Source organism: Fundulus heteroclitus, chromosome 13, assembly GCF_011125445.2.
Source record: "Fundulus heteroclitus isolate FHET01 chromosome 13, MU-UCD_Fhet_4.1, whole genome shotgun sequence".
NCBI classification, from domain to species: domain Eukaryota; kingdom Metazoa; phylum Chordata; class Actinopteri; order Cyprinodontiformes; family Fundulidae; genus Fundulus; species Fundulus heteroclitus.
The window spans coordinates 34,912,089-34,929,524 of NC_046373.1; the positions used below are offsets into that span (position 1 = coordinate 34,912,089).

The 17,436-nt window shown below is 42.1% G+C and overlaps 2 protein-coding genes across 2 annotated transcripts; one reads left to right on the forward strand and one right to left on the reverse strand.

Moving 5' to 3' along the window:
- Window positions 1-10,714: 10,714 nt before the first annotated feature.
- On the reverse strand, window positions 10,715-12,517 carry LOC118565519 (zinc finger BED domain-containing protein 1-like). The gene is made up of 4 exons (XM_036145940.1): window positions 12,233-12,517; window positions 11,682-12,145; window positions 10,994-11,585; window positions 10,715-10,915 (listed from the first exon to the last, which is right to left on the reverse strand). Exons 1-3 carry the CDS (start codon window positions 12,332-12,334, stop codon window positions 11,534-11,536), a joined length of 618 nt encoding a protein of 205 aa, XP_036001833.1. The 5' UTR covers window positions 12,335-12,517; the 3' UTR covers window positions 10,715-10,915; window positions 10,994-11,533.
- Window positions 12,518-14,548: 2,031 nt separating this feature from the next.
- On the forward strand, window positions 14,549-16,687 carry LOC118565518. Its single transcript, XM_036145939.1, has 2 exons — window positions 14,549-14,677; window positions 15,620-16,687. Exons 1-2 carry the CDS (start codon window positions 14,549-14,551, stop codon window positions 16,163-16,165), a joined length of 675 nt encoding a protein of 224 aa, XP_036001832.1. The 3' UTR covers window positions 16,166-16,687.
- Window positions 16,688-17,436: the final 749 nt, after the last annotated feature.

A 17,436-nucleotide genomic window follows, 5' to 3' on the forward strand; every position in this document is an offset into this window, starting at 1 on the left:
CCAAGAATAAATAATAATAATAATTAAAGCCGCAAGCGGCGATGAGCGGCCCTCGCAGCCAAGCACCGCTGGGGTACGCGCACCGCCTGCCGCCAGCCACCGCAGAAAATATCACGCATTTTACGCGCACGTCCACCGGCAATTCACACGAACCCGTTCGGCAGTGAAATCAGGTGCAGATCGGTTGATGCAGCAAGGAGATACAGCCGTTGAATAATGATATTGCATTTGGCCACCGGGCCGGACCAAATCGTTTGGCGGGCCGTACGTTTGACACCCCTGGTTTAAACATTAGTTTACTGGTTGAAATGCAGTTCAAAGTCTTCAGCTGATCCAAAATGGTGCAGCAAGAGTTATGGAGATAGTTTCCTGCCAAAAGGTTGTAAACAGAAAAGGTGTTGCACACAAATAAAACTTGTTTTGCACACAAAAAGATGTGTTTCACACAAAAGAAATTGTTTTGCAAACTGTCCGCCAACCTTGCACTCAAAATATCATTTATAAGTTTTCCTCCAGTACAAAATGGTCTCTGCACACACAAAACAGCCTCTGCTCGACTAAGAAACAATCCCACCCACGCTGCGGTAAATTTGTGCCAAAAGTCACGTGATGCATTAAGAGTTGTTGTTCAGACTTCCCGACATTGAGAAGAATTCAGTTATCTCTAAACTATTGGGCTAATTTACTAAATGATTGCATTATTAGGTGCTGTAGAATGGATTGAGGAGGTGAGACCATTAAGAGCTGTCATATGTTCAGATTCAAGTTCATCATTGATCAGTTTAAAAAGAAATCATTCAGAAAGCCGTCCAGATATCTTATTAGTAATTCAACAAATATTATATCATATTCAGATGATGGGGTTATCAGCTGTGTTTCTTTGGGTTCCTGCACATATAGGAGTGAAAGGTAATTAAATGGCTGATAAGAAAGCTAAAGAGTCGATAAATAAAAGTAAGAGTGATTAAGAATAGACATGGGTAAATCAGAGGTTCAAAGTATTATGCTGCCATCTTGTGGTCAAAAATAATACCCGTTTTTATGACAAAATGACATCTTTGATGAAAATTAATTGACTTTTACATTCCTGCAGTGAAAAAGAAGGTTCATAATAAGTCATTTGGTTGGACAATTATTCAGAAAGCAAGAGAATTAGGATTAAATCATTGAAATATTAGTCCAACAGTACCATTATCAATAACACCACCCTGGATCTTACCTGAATCAATAGTAGATTTAACAATATTGGAAAAGAAAAATAGAGATAAAATGTATATATGTAATTCTTTAATAGTGGAGGAATATATAGAACAGTTTTATAATTATGTAAAAATGTATACGGATGAATCAAAAAAATCAATTAGGACAAACTGGAGTAGGTGTAATAATTCCAGAGTTTAAACTGCATATAGGGAAGAAATTAAATGAAGGAATATCTGTTTATACGGCAGAAATGATTGCATTATTAGGTGCTGTAGAATGGATTGAGGAAGTGAGACCATTAAGAGCTGTCATATGTTCAGATTCAAGTTCATCATTGATCAGTTTAAAAAGAAATCATTCAGAAAGCCGTCCAGATATCTTATTAGTAATTCAACAAATATTATATCATATTCAGATGATGGGGTTATCAGCTGTGTTTCTTTGGGTTCCTGCACATATAGGAGTGAAAGGTAATTAAATGGCTGATAAGAAAGCTAAAGAGTCGATAAATAAAAGTAAGAGTGATTAAGAATAGACATGGGTAAATCAGAGGTTCAAAGTATTATGCTGCCATCTTGTGGTCAAAAATAATACCCGTTTTTATGACAAAATGACATCTTTGATGAAAATTAATTGACTCTTACATTCCTGCAGTGAAAAAGAAGGTTCATAATAAGTCATTTGGTTGGACAATTATTCAGAAAGCAACAGAATTAGGATTAAATCATTGAAATATTAGTCCAACAGTACCATTATCAATAACACCACCATGGATTTTACCTGAAACAATAGTAGATTTAACAATATTGGAAAAGAAAAATAGAGATAAAATGTATATATGTAATTCTTTAATAGTGGAGGAATATATAGAACAGTTTTATAATAATGTAAAAATGTATACGGATGCATCAAAAAAGCAATTACGACAAACTGGAGTAGGTGTAATAATTCCAGAGTTTAAACTGCATATAGGGAAGAAATTAAATGAAGGAATATCTGTTTATACGGCAGAAATGATTGCATTATTAGTTGCTGTAGAATGGATTGAGGAAATGAGACCATTAAGAGCTGTTATATGTTCAGATTCAAGTTCATCATTGATCAGTTTAAAAAGAAATAATTCAGAAAGCCGTCCAGATATCTTATTAGTAATTCAACAAATATTATATCATATTCAGATGATGGGGTTATCAGCTGTGTTTCTTTGGGTTCCTGCACATATAGGAGTGAAAGGTAATTAAATGGCTGATAAGAAAGCTAAAGAGTCGATAAATAAAAGTAAGAGTGATTAAGAATAGACATGGGTAAATCAGAGGTTCAAAGTATTATGCTGCCATCTTGTGGTCAAAAATAATACCCGTTTTTATGACAAAATGACATCTTTGATGAAAATTAATTGACTTTCTTTAGGGTTTACACAATTGGTCCAAGAGACTTTTTTGTAGGGACTGAGAAGTTACATCTGCTTACCAAGTTTCATAATTCTCAGACAAAGCATGGCTTGGGGCTTACTGATTTAATGCGTTTTTAATGGTTTTCCACAAACCTGATTTTTGCAATGTGACAGCTCAGGCAAATATGCATATTTCATAAAACCTTTGATAACTTTTAACCCTCAAGGTCTCATCTCCACGCTGAAAAAATTTGAAAGTGATAGCTTAAAATGCCTAGGACTAGTTCGTTAAAGTTTGAGGCAAAAACCGTCAATATTTTACCCTTTGACCCAAAATGGCAGGCTTCCTGTGGGTTTTAGAGCATACCCACAATAGACTTTTTTTCATAACTTTAAAAAAGCTACCTAGGTGAAAAATTTCAGCTTTCTACGTGTTACGGTTTGGCCCAACTCACTCTAGTTGGCGCTGTTGAGCGGGTTTGCCACGCCCGCTTTCAATTACACTAAAATCATGCGATTTCTCACGGGGGACAATTTTGGGCAAAGTTTGGTGAGTTTTCATGCATGTTTAGGCCTCCAAAAAGCCATTTCAAAAGTCCAAAGAATAAATAATAATAATAATAATAATAATAATAATAATAATAATAAAATCTGCAGTTACAATAGGCCTTCGCAGCGCTTAGCTGCTCGGGCCTAATAATAATAATAATAATAATAAAATCTGCAGTTACAATAGGCCTTTGCAGCGCTTAGCTGCTCGGGCCTAATAATAATAATAATAATAATAATAAAATCTGCAGTTACAATAGGCCTTCGCAGCGCTTAGCTGCTCGGGCCTAATAATAATAATAATAATAATAATAAAATCTGCAGTTACAATAGGCCTTCGCAGCGCTTAGCTGCTCGGGCCTAATAATAATAATAATAATAAAATCTGCAGTTACAATAGGCCTTCGCAGCGCTTAGCTGCTCGGGCCTAATAATAAAATCTGCAGTTACAATAGGCCTTCGCAGCGCTTAGCTGCTCGGGCCTAATAATAATAATAATAATTAAAACCGCAAGCGGTGATGATCGGCCCTCGCAGCAAAGCGCCGTTCTGACCTATTGGCCACCGCTGGGATTTGCGCACCGCCGGCCGGCCGCCACCGCAGATGCTGTCACGCATTTTGCCCGCCCGTCCACTGGGCGATTCACATGAACGTGTTCGGCAGCGCTCCCCCACGACTCACAAAAAATCTGGTGCAGATCGCTCGATGCAGCGAGGAGATACAGCCGTTGAATAATGATAATGCATTTGGCCACCGGACTGGACTAAATCGTTCAGCGGGCTGGATTCGGCCCGCGGGCCGTAGCTTTGACACCCCTGGTTTAAACATTAGTATACCAATTTAATCAAAGGTATCTTACTAGCTGTTAATCCAGCTTAATGTGAAAAGTTAACAAAACCATTTTAGTTTTTTAAAGTTACTTGCTATTTCATGTGTTTAAGGGTTTTGTTTCTTGCATTAAGACAGCTTTTTTGAAAGTTTAACATCTAAATTGGTGGATACACACCCAAAAGTAATGTAAAAGTAACACTTTAGCAATTGGACTATTGCTAAAGGAACACTTTAGCAATATCGCGGGGGTAGCAGCTTTATAAAGGAGGCCCAGACGTCCCTCTCCCCAGCCACTTGGGCCAGCTCCTCAGGAGGAATCCCAAGGCGTTCCCAGGCCAGCCGGGAGACATAGTCCCTCCAGCGTGTCCTGGGTCTTCCCCTGGGCCTTCTCCCGGTGGGACGTGCCCAGAACACCTCACCAGAGAGGCGTCCAGGAGGCATCCTAACCAGATGCACAAGCCACCTCAACTGGCTCCTCTCGACGTGAAGAAGCAGTGGCTCTACTCTGAGTCCTCCCCGGATGACTGAGCTCCTCACCTTATCTCTAAGGGAGAGCTCACACACACTATGGAGAAAACTCATTTCGGCCGCTTGTATCCGGGATCTCGTTCTTTCGGTCACGACCCAAAGCTCGTGACCATAGATGAGGGTAGGAACGTAGATCGACCGGTAAATCGAGAGCTTGGCCTTTTGGCTCAGCTCTCTCTTTGCCACAACGGACCGGTACAGCGCCCGCTTCACAGCAGACGCCGCACCAATCCGCCTGTCGATCTCCCGCTCCATCTTCCCCTCATTCGTGAACAAGACCCCAAGATACTTGAACTTCTCCACTAGAAGCTGGCTCTTTGGACTTTCCTTTTTTAAAAAGCTTATAACTAGAGTGGCTCATGTTACCCTGAGCTACCTCTATAGTTATGCTGCTATAGGTTTAGGCTACTGCAGGACATCAGGGTCTATTGTTCTTCAATTTTGAATGACTGTTGTAATTTCAGCTTTTAACTTTTTGATTTTTCTTTTTTCTTCATAGTAGGTACACCTGGTCTGGCGTTCTGTTAGCTGTGGCATCATCCGGGGAAGACAGATCACCCGCTATTACCATCTAATGTAGAACTTCTGTGCTTTTTTGTCTGTCTTGTTGTGTCTCTGCTCTGTCTTCTGTAACCCCCAGTCTGTCGAGGCAGATGACCGTTCATATTGAGCCCGGTTCTGCTGGAGGTTTTTCCTTCCCGTTAATGGGGAGTTTTTTTCCCGCTGTTGCTTCATGCTTGCTCAGTAGGTAGGATTGCTGCAAAGCCATGGACAATGCAGACGACTCTCCCTATGGCTCTACGCTTCTTCAAGAGAGAGTGCTACTTGTCAAGACTTTGATGCAATGAACTTGTTCCCTTATATAGGAATTTTTTGACCAATGTGTATAATCTGACCCAATCTGTATAATCTGATTGATTTTGACTTTGTAAAGTGCCTTGAGATGACATATTTCATGAATTGGCGCTATATAAATAACATTGAATTGAATCATCTCTTTAGACCAAGTAAACTATCACATTTTATGAGACAGTTGTCTCATTTTAAAGATATAATCATCTAACGTTATTACTCTTAGCAAGTTAAAGCTCCATAAAAATTTTAGACCAGCTTTTAGTTCCACTCTTTTATTATGCACATCTAGACTACCTATAAATATAAAGTATGGCATGCCAAAAAACATTTTCAACAAAAGGCAATTTTAGTAATTGCCTTGTAATTTTATATCTAAGCATTAAAAATGATAATATTTCACCAATTTACACAGCAAGATGGAAATAACGACTATCCAACATTTTAAGATTTTGTAAAAACTTTTTTCCTTTTTTACCTACCTTTTGAAATTAATACTTGATTCTACTTCTCCAAAATTATACTTCAAGAAAACTATTGTGCTGTCCTGGGGCCATATGCAGCTAGACAGCTAGGACAAAAGTTCCCCACACAAAGCTTCCTTTTCTTGCGTTGTCAGAATAACCTTTGTTCCCAAATCTGGCTTTAAACATTGTTTTTGTAAAAAGACAAATATTTTTCCAATGCAGAAGCGTGTAGAACAAATTCAACTTCAACATTAGCAGTTTCCCTAGCTTCATCACTGAAAAGCAGCTTTTAACCGGAGCAAAATACGTCAAAGATCTTTTTTTAAGGTGAGAGCACTCACTATGTCACGTAATTCCCATAGAGATCTAACAAACTTGTGATGTCTCACTCTGATTAAATATGTTAAATAAAACCCAAAACTTTTCTAACTGTTTTTGCCTTGTATTTCCTCTGACTAATAATTAATTTATATCTTATTTATGTAATGTATTCACGACATGAATTCCTTGCTGTCTTAACAAAAGGCAGAACAACTATAACATTACTTTCTATAATTATTACAGGCTCTGCTGAGATGTCAAATTCTGGAGAGTGCTTAGACACCCTGACACACAAATATGGATTAACTTTATTTCATGTGAACTCTTGAACTTGTTTTAGTTGATTTAGTTTTCTTGATGTACTGTAGAACGTGATGAGGTCTGTTGTGGTATTGTGTGCACTGGATTGAGGGGACAGTTTGTGTTGTCTATCAAACCCAATCTTCTTAAGCTGCAAATTCAGTATAGTTACAAGATTTCTTGCAACCTTACATATGGAACTAGTCTAAAAAATAAATTGTGCATTTTATTGTAAATATAAAATACTTAAAAACAAGATAAACATAGAGTATACAAATGTTTACAAATAATTATAAACATTGTTTTGCTTTGAGTCAAGCTCCAGAAAAATATTTTACAATTCTTTTTAAATCTTTATTGTGCTCCGCTCCGGCCTATTGGCCACCGCAGGGGTTCGCCCACTGCCGGCCGCCAGCCACGGCAGAAGCTGTCACACATTTTCCCCGCCTGTCCACCGGGCAATACACACGAAGGCATTGAGCAGCGTTCCCCCACGACTCGCAAAAAATCTGGTGCAGATCAGTTGATGCAGCGATGCATTTGGCCACCGGAGGCAGTGGCGGCCCACCAGCTTAAAATCTATGTATTGACATCTTAAAAATGGTCTTATAGCTTAAAAGATCATCCTGTTTTGGTTGATTTTGTAGCCGAATAGAAGAGATGTTCTCAAAGCATTAAATAAGCCTTTTGACTTTTAAAAATGTTGTCCTTTTAAGGTAATTTTAAGTTACTTTTTATTAAATTTGTCAATATCCTATGGAAGTCTAGACATATGGCAGCGGCGTTTCAGGTGACTTCGCCACGCCACCACGCCGCACTGCTACATGGAATCCAGTTGGGCCTGGAATCCACAACACAGCAACATGCCTTCTGTCTGTGGACACAGTTTCATGTTGATTAGCTCAGAGGGGTAACATAGCGACTGTTAACAATAAAACATGACACTTCCTGTTGTCAGGGGGCGTGGCCTAAGCAATGTCATCATTTGACCATTGGATATTGTAGTAACGACAGCGGTGTTCTTACGATGGAGTATTAGGGCCACACATAAGGAGAAAAAATAATTTTGCCATGATGAGATTAAACTGGTGCAGATCAGTTGATGTAGCGATGCATTTGGCCACCGGAGGCAGTGGCGACCCACCAGCTTAAAATCTATGTATTGACATCTTAAAAATGGTCTTATAGCTTAAAAGATCATCCTGTTTTGGTTGATTTTGTAGCCGAATAGAAGAGATGTTCTCAAAGCATTAAATAAGCCTTTTGACTTTTAAAAATGTTGTCCTTTTAAGGTAATTTTAAGTTACTTTTTATTAAATTTGTCAATATCCTATGGAAGTCTGGACATATGGCAGTGGCGTTTCAGGTGACTTCGCCACGCCACCACGCCGCACTGCTACATGGAATCCAGTTGGGCCTGGAATCCACAACACAGCAACATGTCTTCTGTCTGTGGACACAGTTTCATGTTGATTAGCTCAGAGGGGTAACATAGCGACTGTTAACAATAAAACATGACACTTCCTGTTGTCAGGGGGCGTGGCCTAAGCAATGTCATCATTTGACCATTGGATATTGTAGTAACGGCAGCGGTGTTCTTACGATGGAGTATTAGGGCCACACATGAGGAGAAAAAATAATTTTGCCATGACGAGATTAAACTGGTGCAGATCAGTTGATGCAGCGATGCATTTGGCCACCGGAGGCAGTGGCGACCCACCAGCTTAAAATCTATGTATTGACATCTTAAAAATGGTCTTATAGCTTAAAAGATCATCCTGTTTTGGTCGATTTTGTAGCCGAATAGAAGAGATGTTCTCAAAGCATTAAATAAGCCTTTTGACTTTTAAAAATGTTGTCCTTTTAAGGTAATTTTAAGTTACTTTTTATTAAATTTGTTAATATCCTAGGGAAGTCTGGACATATGGCAGCGGCGTTTCAGGTGACTTCGCCACACCACCACGCCGCACTGCTACATGGAATCCAGTTGGGCCTGGAATCCACAACACAGCAACATGTCTTCTGTCTGTGGACACAGTTTCATGTTGATTAGCTCAGAGGGGTAAGCAATGTCATCATTTGACCATTGGATATTGTAGGAGACCTAGTGGTGATCAACTACTGAAAGTTTGGTGGCTCTGTGAGTTTTTGTGTATGAAATATAACAGTTTTGTGTTTCATGGCGAGTAGGTGAACTTTGACCCCTGCTAACCCCCCATGAAAAGTTAACAAAACCTTTTTAGCTATTTAAAGTTAATTGTTATTTCATGTGTTTAAGGGTTTCGTTTCTTGCATTAAGACAGCTTTTATAAAAGTTTGACATCTAAATTGGTGGATACACACCCAAAAGTAATAATGTAAAAGTAACCGTTTTGATAACTTTTAATTGGCCATGCCTTATGATCAGACTGCCCGAGTTTTAAGCCGCTCGCTCAAAATCTCTAGGACAAGTTCGATCATATACCAATGCTGTAAACCTAGAAAATTTGGTCAAATTACGACCTTCAATCTAAAATGGCCAACTTCCTGTGATACTTGCACTATGACATTAATTGTAAATTCTGAGCGTCTTGTTAAGCTCTACAACTGTAACAAATCTCATGTCTCTACGATGAAGTAAGTGAATAGCAAAGGGTCCTTTGAAAATTGCGAGGTGGCGCCGTTAAGGCATTTTTCTTTTGATTTTTGTGACGACCTTAAAATACAAAATTTTTAAACAGTCACCATGCATCTGCAAAGTTTGGTGAGTTTTTGAATGTGATAAAGTCCCCAAAAAGGCCCCTCTTTAGGGTGGCAGATTAATAATAATTAACACTACAGATACAATAGGCCTTCGCAGTGCTTCGCTGCTCGGGCTTAAAAATTAACACTACAGATACAATAGGCCTTCGCAGTGCTTCGCTGCTCGGGCCTAATAATAATAATAATAATAAGAAGAAGAAACAACACAGAATCAATAGGCCTTCGCAGCGCTTCGCTGCTCGGGCCTCATTAAACACTACAGATACAATAGGCCTTCGCAGCGCTTTGCTGCTCGGGCCTAATAATAATTAACACTACAGATACAATAGGCCTTCGCAGCGCTTCGCTGCTCGGGCCTAATAATAAGAAACAACACAGAAACAATAGGCCTTCGCAGCGCTTTGCTGCTCGGGCCTAATAATAATTAACACTACAGATACAATAGGCCTTCGCAGCGCTTTGCTGCTCGGGTCTAATTAACACTACAGATACAATAGGCCTTTGCAGCGCTTCGCTGCTCGGGCCTAATTAACACTACAGATACAATAGGCCTTCGCTGCTCGGGCCTAATAATTAACACTACAGATACAATAGGCCTTCACAGCGCTTCGCTGCTCGGGCCTAACTAGTGATGGTGAGATGAAGCCTCATAAGGCATTGAACCACTTGAGCCAACTGGTTCGAGAAAGGGTTCATTTCTTGAAGCTTCATGTGCACACGAAACCACCTTCTGGCCAGGTGTATAATCACAGCCAGCTGTATCTTAACACGTGTGATGCATTGATTTTTTTGTCTATTATGGCTCTTGGGAATGACTTCACAAAAGTTGTAGGACGAAATCATTTGTCTACATAAATTATGTATACACGTGTATAATAAAATATTGTTTGAATGTATTCTCTGTGTGTAATTATTCCCAAAATAGTAGTGTCATGTGATATGGCATGTTGTGTAATAATGTTTTTCTGTGACTCTAGAAAAATGGCATGGGCTTATTCAGGCAGAGGACAGTGAAAGTGCTTGTGGAACTAGGGAGGGGGTAGTGAATAGGCTAATGCTTGTATAACTTGGATGATTCCATGCATTTTTATTATCCATCCATCCATTTTCCAAACCGCTTAATCCCTCATGGGGTCGCGGGGGTTGCTGGTGCCTATCTCCAGCGTTCACTGGGCGAGAGGCGGGGTACACCCTGGACAGGTCGCCAGTCTGGGCAACACAGAGAGACAAACAAGACATACAACCATTCACACCTAAGGACAATTTAGAGAGACCAATTAACCTAACAGTCATGTTTTTGGACTGTGGGACTTTGCACAGTCCCACAGTCGACCCAAGGGTGTACTCGAACCCAGGACCTTCTTGCTGCAAGGCAACAGCGCTACCCACTGCGCCACTGTGCAGCCCGCATTTTTATTAAGAAACAACAATTTCTCCACAGTTTTTGGTTTCAAATGATTTCTCTTTTTTGACACTACTTCTCCAGCCTTTAAAAAGACACGCTCACATGGCACAAATGATGCCGGGGTGCATAAATAAATAAGTGCAAGTTCGTACAGATTGGGGTACGGTGACCGATGATTAGCCCAGTACTCCAGGGGGTTCTCCAGCCTGCTTATGTTTGCCTCTGACAGGTAGCGCTGGACCTCTACGGTGGCATCTGCTGACACATTTTGAGTCCTCTTTGCCTCCATGACATTAGTGTCCAATCTTTGCCAAAGTTTGCTACCTAAATGGAAACCACAGGTCATGTTTGTAAGTGCTGTAATAGGAATAAGTAATCTCAAAATGTAATATAAAAGATTACCTCCAGTGAATTCTTGAGAGGTAGAAGCCTGGGGAATCTCGTGAGTGTTCTCTTCTGTGTTCCGTCGGATGACGGTGGCACACTCTGAAGTCAAGCGCTTCACTGCTGCAGCAGCTTTTGTGTTGCTGAAAAATGCTATAAGTTTAAATCGTGGGTCCAGGAGTGTAGCCAGCGACAAGATGCTCATTGACTGGAGCATGTGCAGTTTCTCCCTGAGCTGTCTGATGAGCTGCTCTCCTATTTCCACTGCTACTGCAGGTGCCGACTTGGTGTCTTCCACCTGAAGGGCTGACTCTATTATCTTCAGGAGGGGGATAACTTTTAATGCCAACACGTGTTCTTCTGCAGAGAGCTCTGTGGTGGCGTCATAGAAAGGAGAGAGTAAAGAAAGGCATGCTACAACAATGTCAAACTCACTGGCAGTGAAAAAGGGAATGTCAGTGTGTAATCCAGCTAATGCCGCTCCTACTGGCTCCCTCAACTCCACCAGACGTTGCAGCATCAAGTAGGTGCTGTTCCATCTTGTTTCCACCTCCTGCATCACCTTGGTTGCTTGCATGCCCAGCTGAAGCTGCACTTGTGTAAGCTTCTCCTTTAAAGATACAGAAGAGTAGGCCATTAAGTCACTGCAGTAGGAGTACAGACAAACTATTAACATTATATATTGGAATAAAAGAAAAGAGCATACCTTAGCAGTGGTGCTGCTTCTAAAGTAGCCAACCAGCTTCCTTGCTTTGGCCCGGAGGCCAGAGGGTGCTGGTCAAGCGCCCTCTTCACAACAAGATTGAGGGTGTGAGCAACACAAATGTGGTGGCGAAGCTTCAGCTCTGTCACGCATGCCACCATATTAGGAGCACCATCGGTGACCATGCATGTCACCTTGCCTGAGATTCCCCATTCCTCCATCAGGGAGGCTTTCACACAAGCAATATTTTCAGCAGTGTGAGACTGGGGGAATGCCTGTACTCCCAATAACACCGAGCTCAGCTTTTCGTTCTCCTCCACAAAGTGGCATGTCACTGCCAGGTAGGCATCCATGTTGATGGATGTCCACATATCTGATGTAAGGCTAACAGCAGCCACCTTCTCTACTTTAGCCTTAGCGTGCTCCTTAGCAGACTCATATTTGGCCTCCACCATGGCCTTCAGAGCCTAAAGGAAGAAATATATATATATATTGCTGAATTGTGACACATACAATAATGTAGTCATTTGTTTCATGTATGGACCCACACATACCTGCCTTGTAGGGAGAACATAATTGGGATCCAGCTTAGACACAAATGTCCTGAATCCAACGTCATCCACAATAGTGAAAGGCTGGGTATCCTTCACTATCATGGAGACTCGAGCTTCATCCAGCTCTTGTTTTCTGGTGGCTGGTTAAAAGGGAACAAATACAGTGTTACCTGTCCTTATTTGCACAACAAGCAAACATCAGCATGCAAAAATTGTGATAGTCCGTCCGTCCGTCCGTTGTCTTCCGCTTATCCGGGGTCGGGTCGCGGGGGTAGCAGCTTCAGTAGGGAGGCCCAGACGTCCCTCTCCCCAGCCACTTGGGCCAGCTCCTCAGGAGGAATCCCAAGGCGTTCCCAGGCCAGCCGGGAGACATAGTCCCTCCAGCGTGTCCTGGGTCTTCCCCTGGGTCTCCTCCCGGTGGGACGTGCCCGGAACACCTCACCAGGGAGGCGTCCAGGAGGCATCCTGACCAGATGCCCGAGCCACCTCAACTGGCTCCTCTCGACGTCTCGAAATTGTGATAGTGTGTTTGTAATATAGTAATGAAATACCTTGGCTGGTGAAGCTCCAGTTTCCTCCCTATTCTCATGCAAGGCACGGTAGTGCTTTAGCATGGATGAGGTGTTATTAGTGTACCCTAACTCCTTGGAGCACAATAAACACCTCACCTTTACAGAAAATAAGAAACAGTGAAAAATACAGTTCCTCATAAGCAAACCTAATGCATCTGCAAATGTTCAGTTCTCCTTACCTTGTAAGGGCTTATCAAATCGAAATGTTCCCACATAGGGGAAATCCTCCTCTTTCTCGCCGGCTCCATCCTACTCCTATCCTGTCCTCGCACTCCTAAATCTCCTATTTATCTATCACTCTCCTAAACTCTCCAAACACCAAACTAACTGTCTCAAACTAAATAACCACTATCCAAACTCTGCTATCAAAACTGTATCCACTCTCAACTGACCGCAACTCCCCTACAACAACCCACATTTTGAATGGAGCATGTGGGGTTTTTAAAGCTGTCAAACCCCGCGCCAAAATCTGAGCCATTTTCCGAAGCAGTCGCGTGGTACAGCCGGGCAGCGAGGCTTCGGACGTCATCGTTTTCGGCTCCTCCCCTAAATTAAGCAAGCTTCGATACGCGCATTACGGAAACGCCCCCTCCATTACTCGACACATGCCTCGAAGCCTCGGCACATCACGTAACATCACTAACTAAAACCCAAACGAGGAAAAACTGAAAACTAATAGTAAACAAAAGGCTAAGTCAAAACTCAACCCTGACATTTTACAAAGGCAAATTCAATCAGATTATACAGTTTGAGTCAGATTATACAGATTGGTCAACAAATGTCCTATATAAGGGAACCCAGTTGATTGCATCAAAGTCCTGACAAACAGCATTCACTCCTCCTGAAGAAGTATAGAGCCACAGGGAGAGTCGTCTGCATTGTTCATGGCTTTGCAGCAATCCCTCATACTGAGCAAGCATGAAGCGACAGTGGAAAGAAAAACTCCCTATTAACGGGAAGGAAAAACCTCCAGCAGAACCAGGCTCAGTATGAACAGTCATCTGCCTCGACCGACTGGGGGTTAGAGAAGACAGAGCAGAGACATAACAAGAGAGAAACAAGCACAGAAGCACACATTGATCTAGTAATCTGTTCCACATTAGATGGTAATGGCGGATGATCTGTCTTTCCTGGATGATGTCACAGTTAACACAACGCCAGACCAGGTGTACCGCATAACTATAGAGATGGCTCAAGGTAACGTAAGCCACTCTAACTACAAGCTTTGTCAAACCTGAAAGTTTTAAGCTTAATCTTAAAAGTAGACAGGGTGTCTGCCTCATGGACCAAAAGTACCCCTTTAAACCGAACTACTACATCAGCTAAAATTATTTCTTAACCGTACCCTTCTTCCCCTTTAGGAGGGCATAGGAGGGCATCTTTTTTGCACAAAAAGGAGGAAATCATAATGTAACATTCTTTAATAAATAGGTCTTTGCTTAAACTGCGGTGAGCCAGCATGCACACAGTTCCACTCTGTCAAGTTTAGTACTCACAAGACCTCGAGGAGGGTGACAAAAAAAGTTGAAGTAGCTTGTGGCCTCTTCATTTATTTAAATTTTTTTTAATAGTGTTCTGTCTGGCAATGTGGCAATAACAATTGTTGAGTGCAACAGATTTTACTTTCACAAGCGGAGCCTTAACGCTTTCGCCATAGTGCTCAACTTGATTTATACATGCAAAAAGCTTTATTATAATTTATGCAGTGAATATTTCATGTTATATGGACACTATCTTGATAATTATGAAACAAGAAGGTAGAAGAGGGATAAAAAGAGAAAAGATGAAGGAGAAAAGGGAGAGAACAACGCATCCTCAGCCATCTTCATCTGCCAGGAGAGATGTAAAAAGAACAGCACAACCAGCCGATAAAGTAAGTACCCGGATCCAAGCACCTGTAGGTCCATGGGCTCAGCAGAGGAAATCCTTCAGCAGAAGACTCCTCTTACCCAGATACACCACAGAGCGCCACAGGAAATCATTCCTGCCTGCGGTCATCACCTCCCTCAGTGATTCAGACACTGTTTTTGCACATCGTCACTATAACTTTATTTTAGATCTGCTGTAATTATATGTATGTATGTGTATATATATATATATATATATATATAGATAGATATATATTTGGACAAAAGGGTTGAGATAAGTATGAAGCCTTTCATTTAGTTGGTCGACCTCGTGGAGGTCCATTGAAAATAAATTAAATCAAATTAAAAAAGAGGAAAGAGAAGTCTGTATAATGGATCAAAGGCAAAGTTTCCAGGGCCAAGCCTTGCCCCAGGGTGAGACGTTTGATTTCATGCTGAAAAAGTATGGGCCCGAAAGCATGACATACATAAATGATTGGATTAAACATGCAGATTTCCCACAAGGGGGTTAATTTAATATTGCAGTACTAAAAAAGGTTGAAGAAAAAAACTAAGTACATGAAAATAAATTATAAACAAAAAAGAGAGTCAAACAAGAAGAACTATAGGGGATATGGAGACATCGGCCATGCCTTGAATGTTGGAAAGATGAAGCAGAGAGACGGCAAAGAAAACATAGTAGCAGGGAGCCTGGATGTGACTGGATGTGTGTGTGGTCGTAAGGACAATTGCTCTGTCCCCTCCGCTTCTACTGTTCCTAATGTCCAGACTGACTCTGGTGTTTCTGCAACACACACACACACACACACACACACACACACACACACACACACACACACACACACACACACACTAGAGAAAAAGGACCTCCTCCATATAAAACTTTGCTGCTCGGGCCTAAACAGGATTTGTCTTATAACCCTCCTGTCTCTTCTACTTCCATGTAGCCTGATCTGAGTGCCCTCACAAGCGTGATGGACTACGGTCTCGACTCGTATGCCTTTGGCCCACGGGAAACACAAATCAAACCGCACGGCCAGCAAGTGTGCAGCAGCCACCACCAGCCCGACGACACATCTTCTGACCCTGGGGGATCTGCATCAGCATCTGCCCCCACACAGCAGGCAGCCTTAGAGCCTGAGGCCGACACACCAGGAGGTGCTACTGGGTCGGGTCACACCTACGACATGAGACAAGACCGCAAACCTCCTGTCTGCTACCCAAACATCAGTGATCCGATGGTTGAAGTTATGGGCCCGGATGGAGGAAACCTGGTTTTCAGGGCCTGGACACCACAGAACATTGAAGAGGATGCTAAGTCTCTTCCTGATCCCACCCTGTGTGGTGAGAATTTTGTCGCTGCTTTCACTGACTTCTGCAAGGAACTGCGTCCAACAGGTGCTGAGATTTGCAGGGTTCTCGCACGCAAACTAACAGCAACTGATTTGGCAAAGATTTATGACAAGCTGCCTGGAGATCATGTGGACAATTAGGAGTTCTTAAATGCTGTCAGCAGCCTGGGGGAGGAAATTAAGAAGGCTTTCCCCGCAAGAATCAACATGTCAAGCATTTACACCTGCAAAGGCTGACGAGTTCACTGACGAGTCCACTGACGTGTCACACGCCACAGTGGACAGTCAAGGCCTTCTACACTGGGGTTAGATGGCAACGTCACTGTTTGGGAAACCCTGGTTTGTGATGCGGTCATTAACGGACTTCTCCCACAAGTTGCCAAGCCATTTAAAGCAGCCTACGTGGGGTGGGCTGAGCAACCAAAACTGTCTGAGGTCTGGAAACACACCAGACATGCGGCCAGTCAGGTGGATGAGCAAAGAAGAGCAAAGAAGGACAAGACTGATAAAGAACTACATCTGGCTGCAGTCTCCACGTACCAGTACATTGGTCAAAGGGGAAGAGGCCGAGGGAAACCCTGGCCAGAACGCCAGGGAGGATGTCTGTCATCAGTGTGGGAAAAGAGGCCATTGGCGGAGAGATTGTCTACTTGGTAAGGGTCACCCTTTGCAACGTCAGGAAGCCGATTGACGCTGTGAGCCGGAGGGGTGCGAGCGGTCCCCCCGTAGGGGAACTGAAAATTATCTTTCTTTTCCATCAATCTGTCCCTCTCCTTCTTTCCCTCACACTGTCTCCACACATAAGCAGCACACGCACACATGCAGATAACAAGCTGCACTCACTCGCAGACACAAACAAAGCAGGGAGTGTTGTCTCTGTGACTGATAAAGAGACAATTTCACCCGACAATGCCAACACAAAGTCTTCTGCTTTTCACAATGAAGTACCAGATTTGAAATCTTTGGCGAATGTATGGAATCTTGAAAGTGCTGAAAATGAGTGTGTGCACTGGAACATATTGACTGAAGCACTTTTATTTTTGGACAAAAGGTTTGAGAAATTGGTTCTGACTTATGCTCACTTAAGATAAGGCTTTAGCAACATTGGAGCTATTGGTTGATGGACACAGAATATCTTTTATGGTTGATTCTGGAGCGACATCATCAGTTATCAGAGCAGAGGAGTTTAAAATTCCTCCACAGCTCAGTGGAACCCAAGTTTTCGCGTTATCTGCTTCGGGTCAGATGACGAAAGAGCAGTTTACAAAACCCTTGACCTGCGTAACAGTAGGGGAGTTCTTTTAAACACAGTTTTCTGCTATCACCCATGTGCCCTGTGAATTGGCTGGGAAGAGATTTAATGATTGATTTGGGAATCGTGTTGATCTCCACATCAGAGGGTGTTCTGGTGA

What these genes read in the sequence shown, in the direction of transcription:
- LOC118565518 (XM_036145939.1), top strand. Translation starts at nt 14,549, where the DNA reads ATGAAACAAGAAGGTAGAAGAGGGATAAAAAGAGAAAAGATGAAGGAG. An exon ending in CAGCACAACCAGCCGATAAA is followed by an intron (nt 14,678 to 15,619) that starts GTAAGTACCCGG and finishes ACTTCCATGTAG; the next exon opens with CCTGATCTGAGTGCCCTCAC.
- LOC118565519 (XM_036145940.1), bottom strand. Translation starts at nt 12,334, where the DNA reads ATGATAGTGAAGGATACCCAGCCTTTCACTATTGTGGATGACGTTGGA. An exon ending in ATGTTCTCCCTACAAGGCAG is followed by an intron (nt 12,146 to 12,232) that starts GTATGTGTGGGT and finishes TTCTTCCTTTAG; the next exon opens with GCTCTGAAGGCCATGGTGGA. An exon ending in GAAGCAGCACCACTGCTAAG is followed by an intron (nt 11,586 to 11,681) that starts GTATGCTCTTTT and finishes GTATCTTTAAAG; the next exon opens with GAGAAGCTTACACAAGTGCA.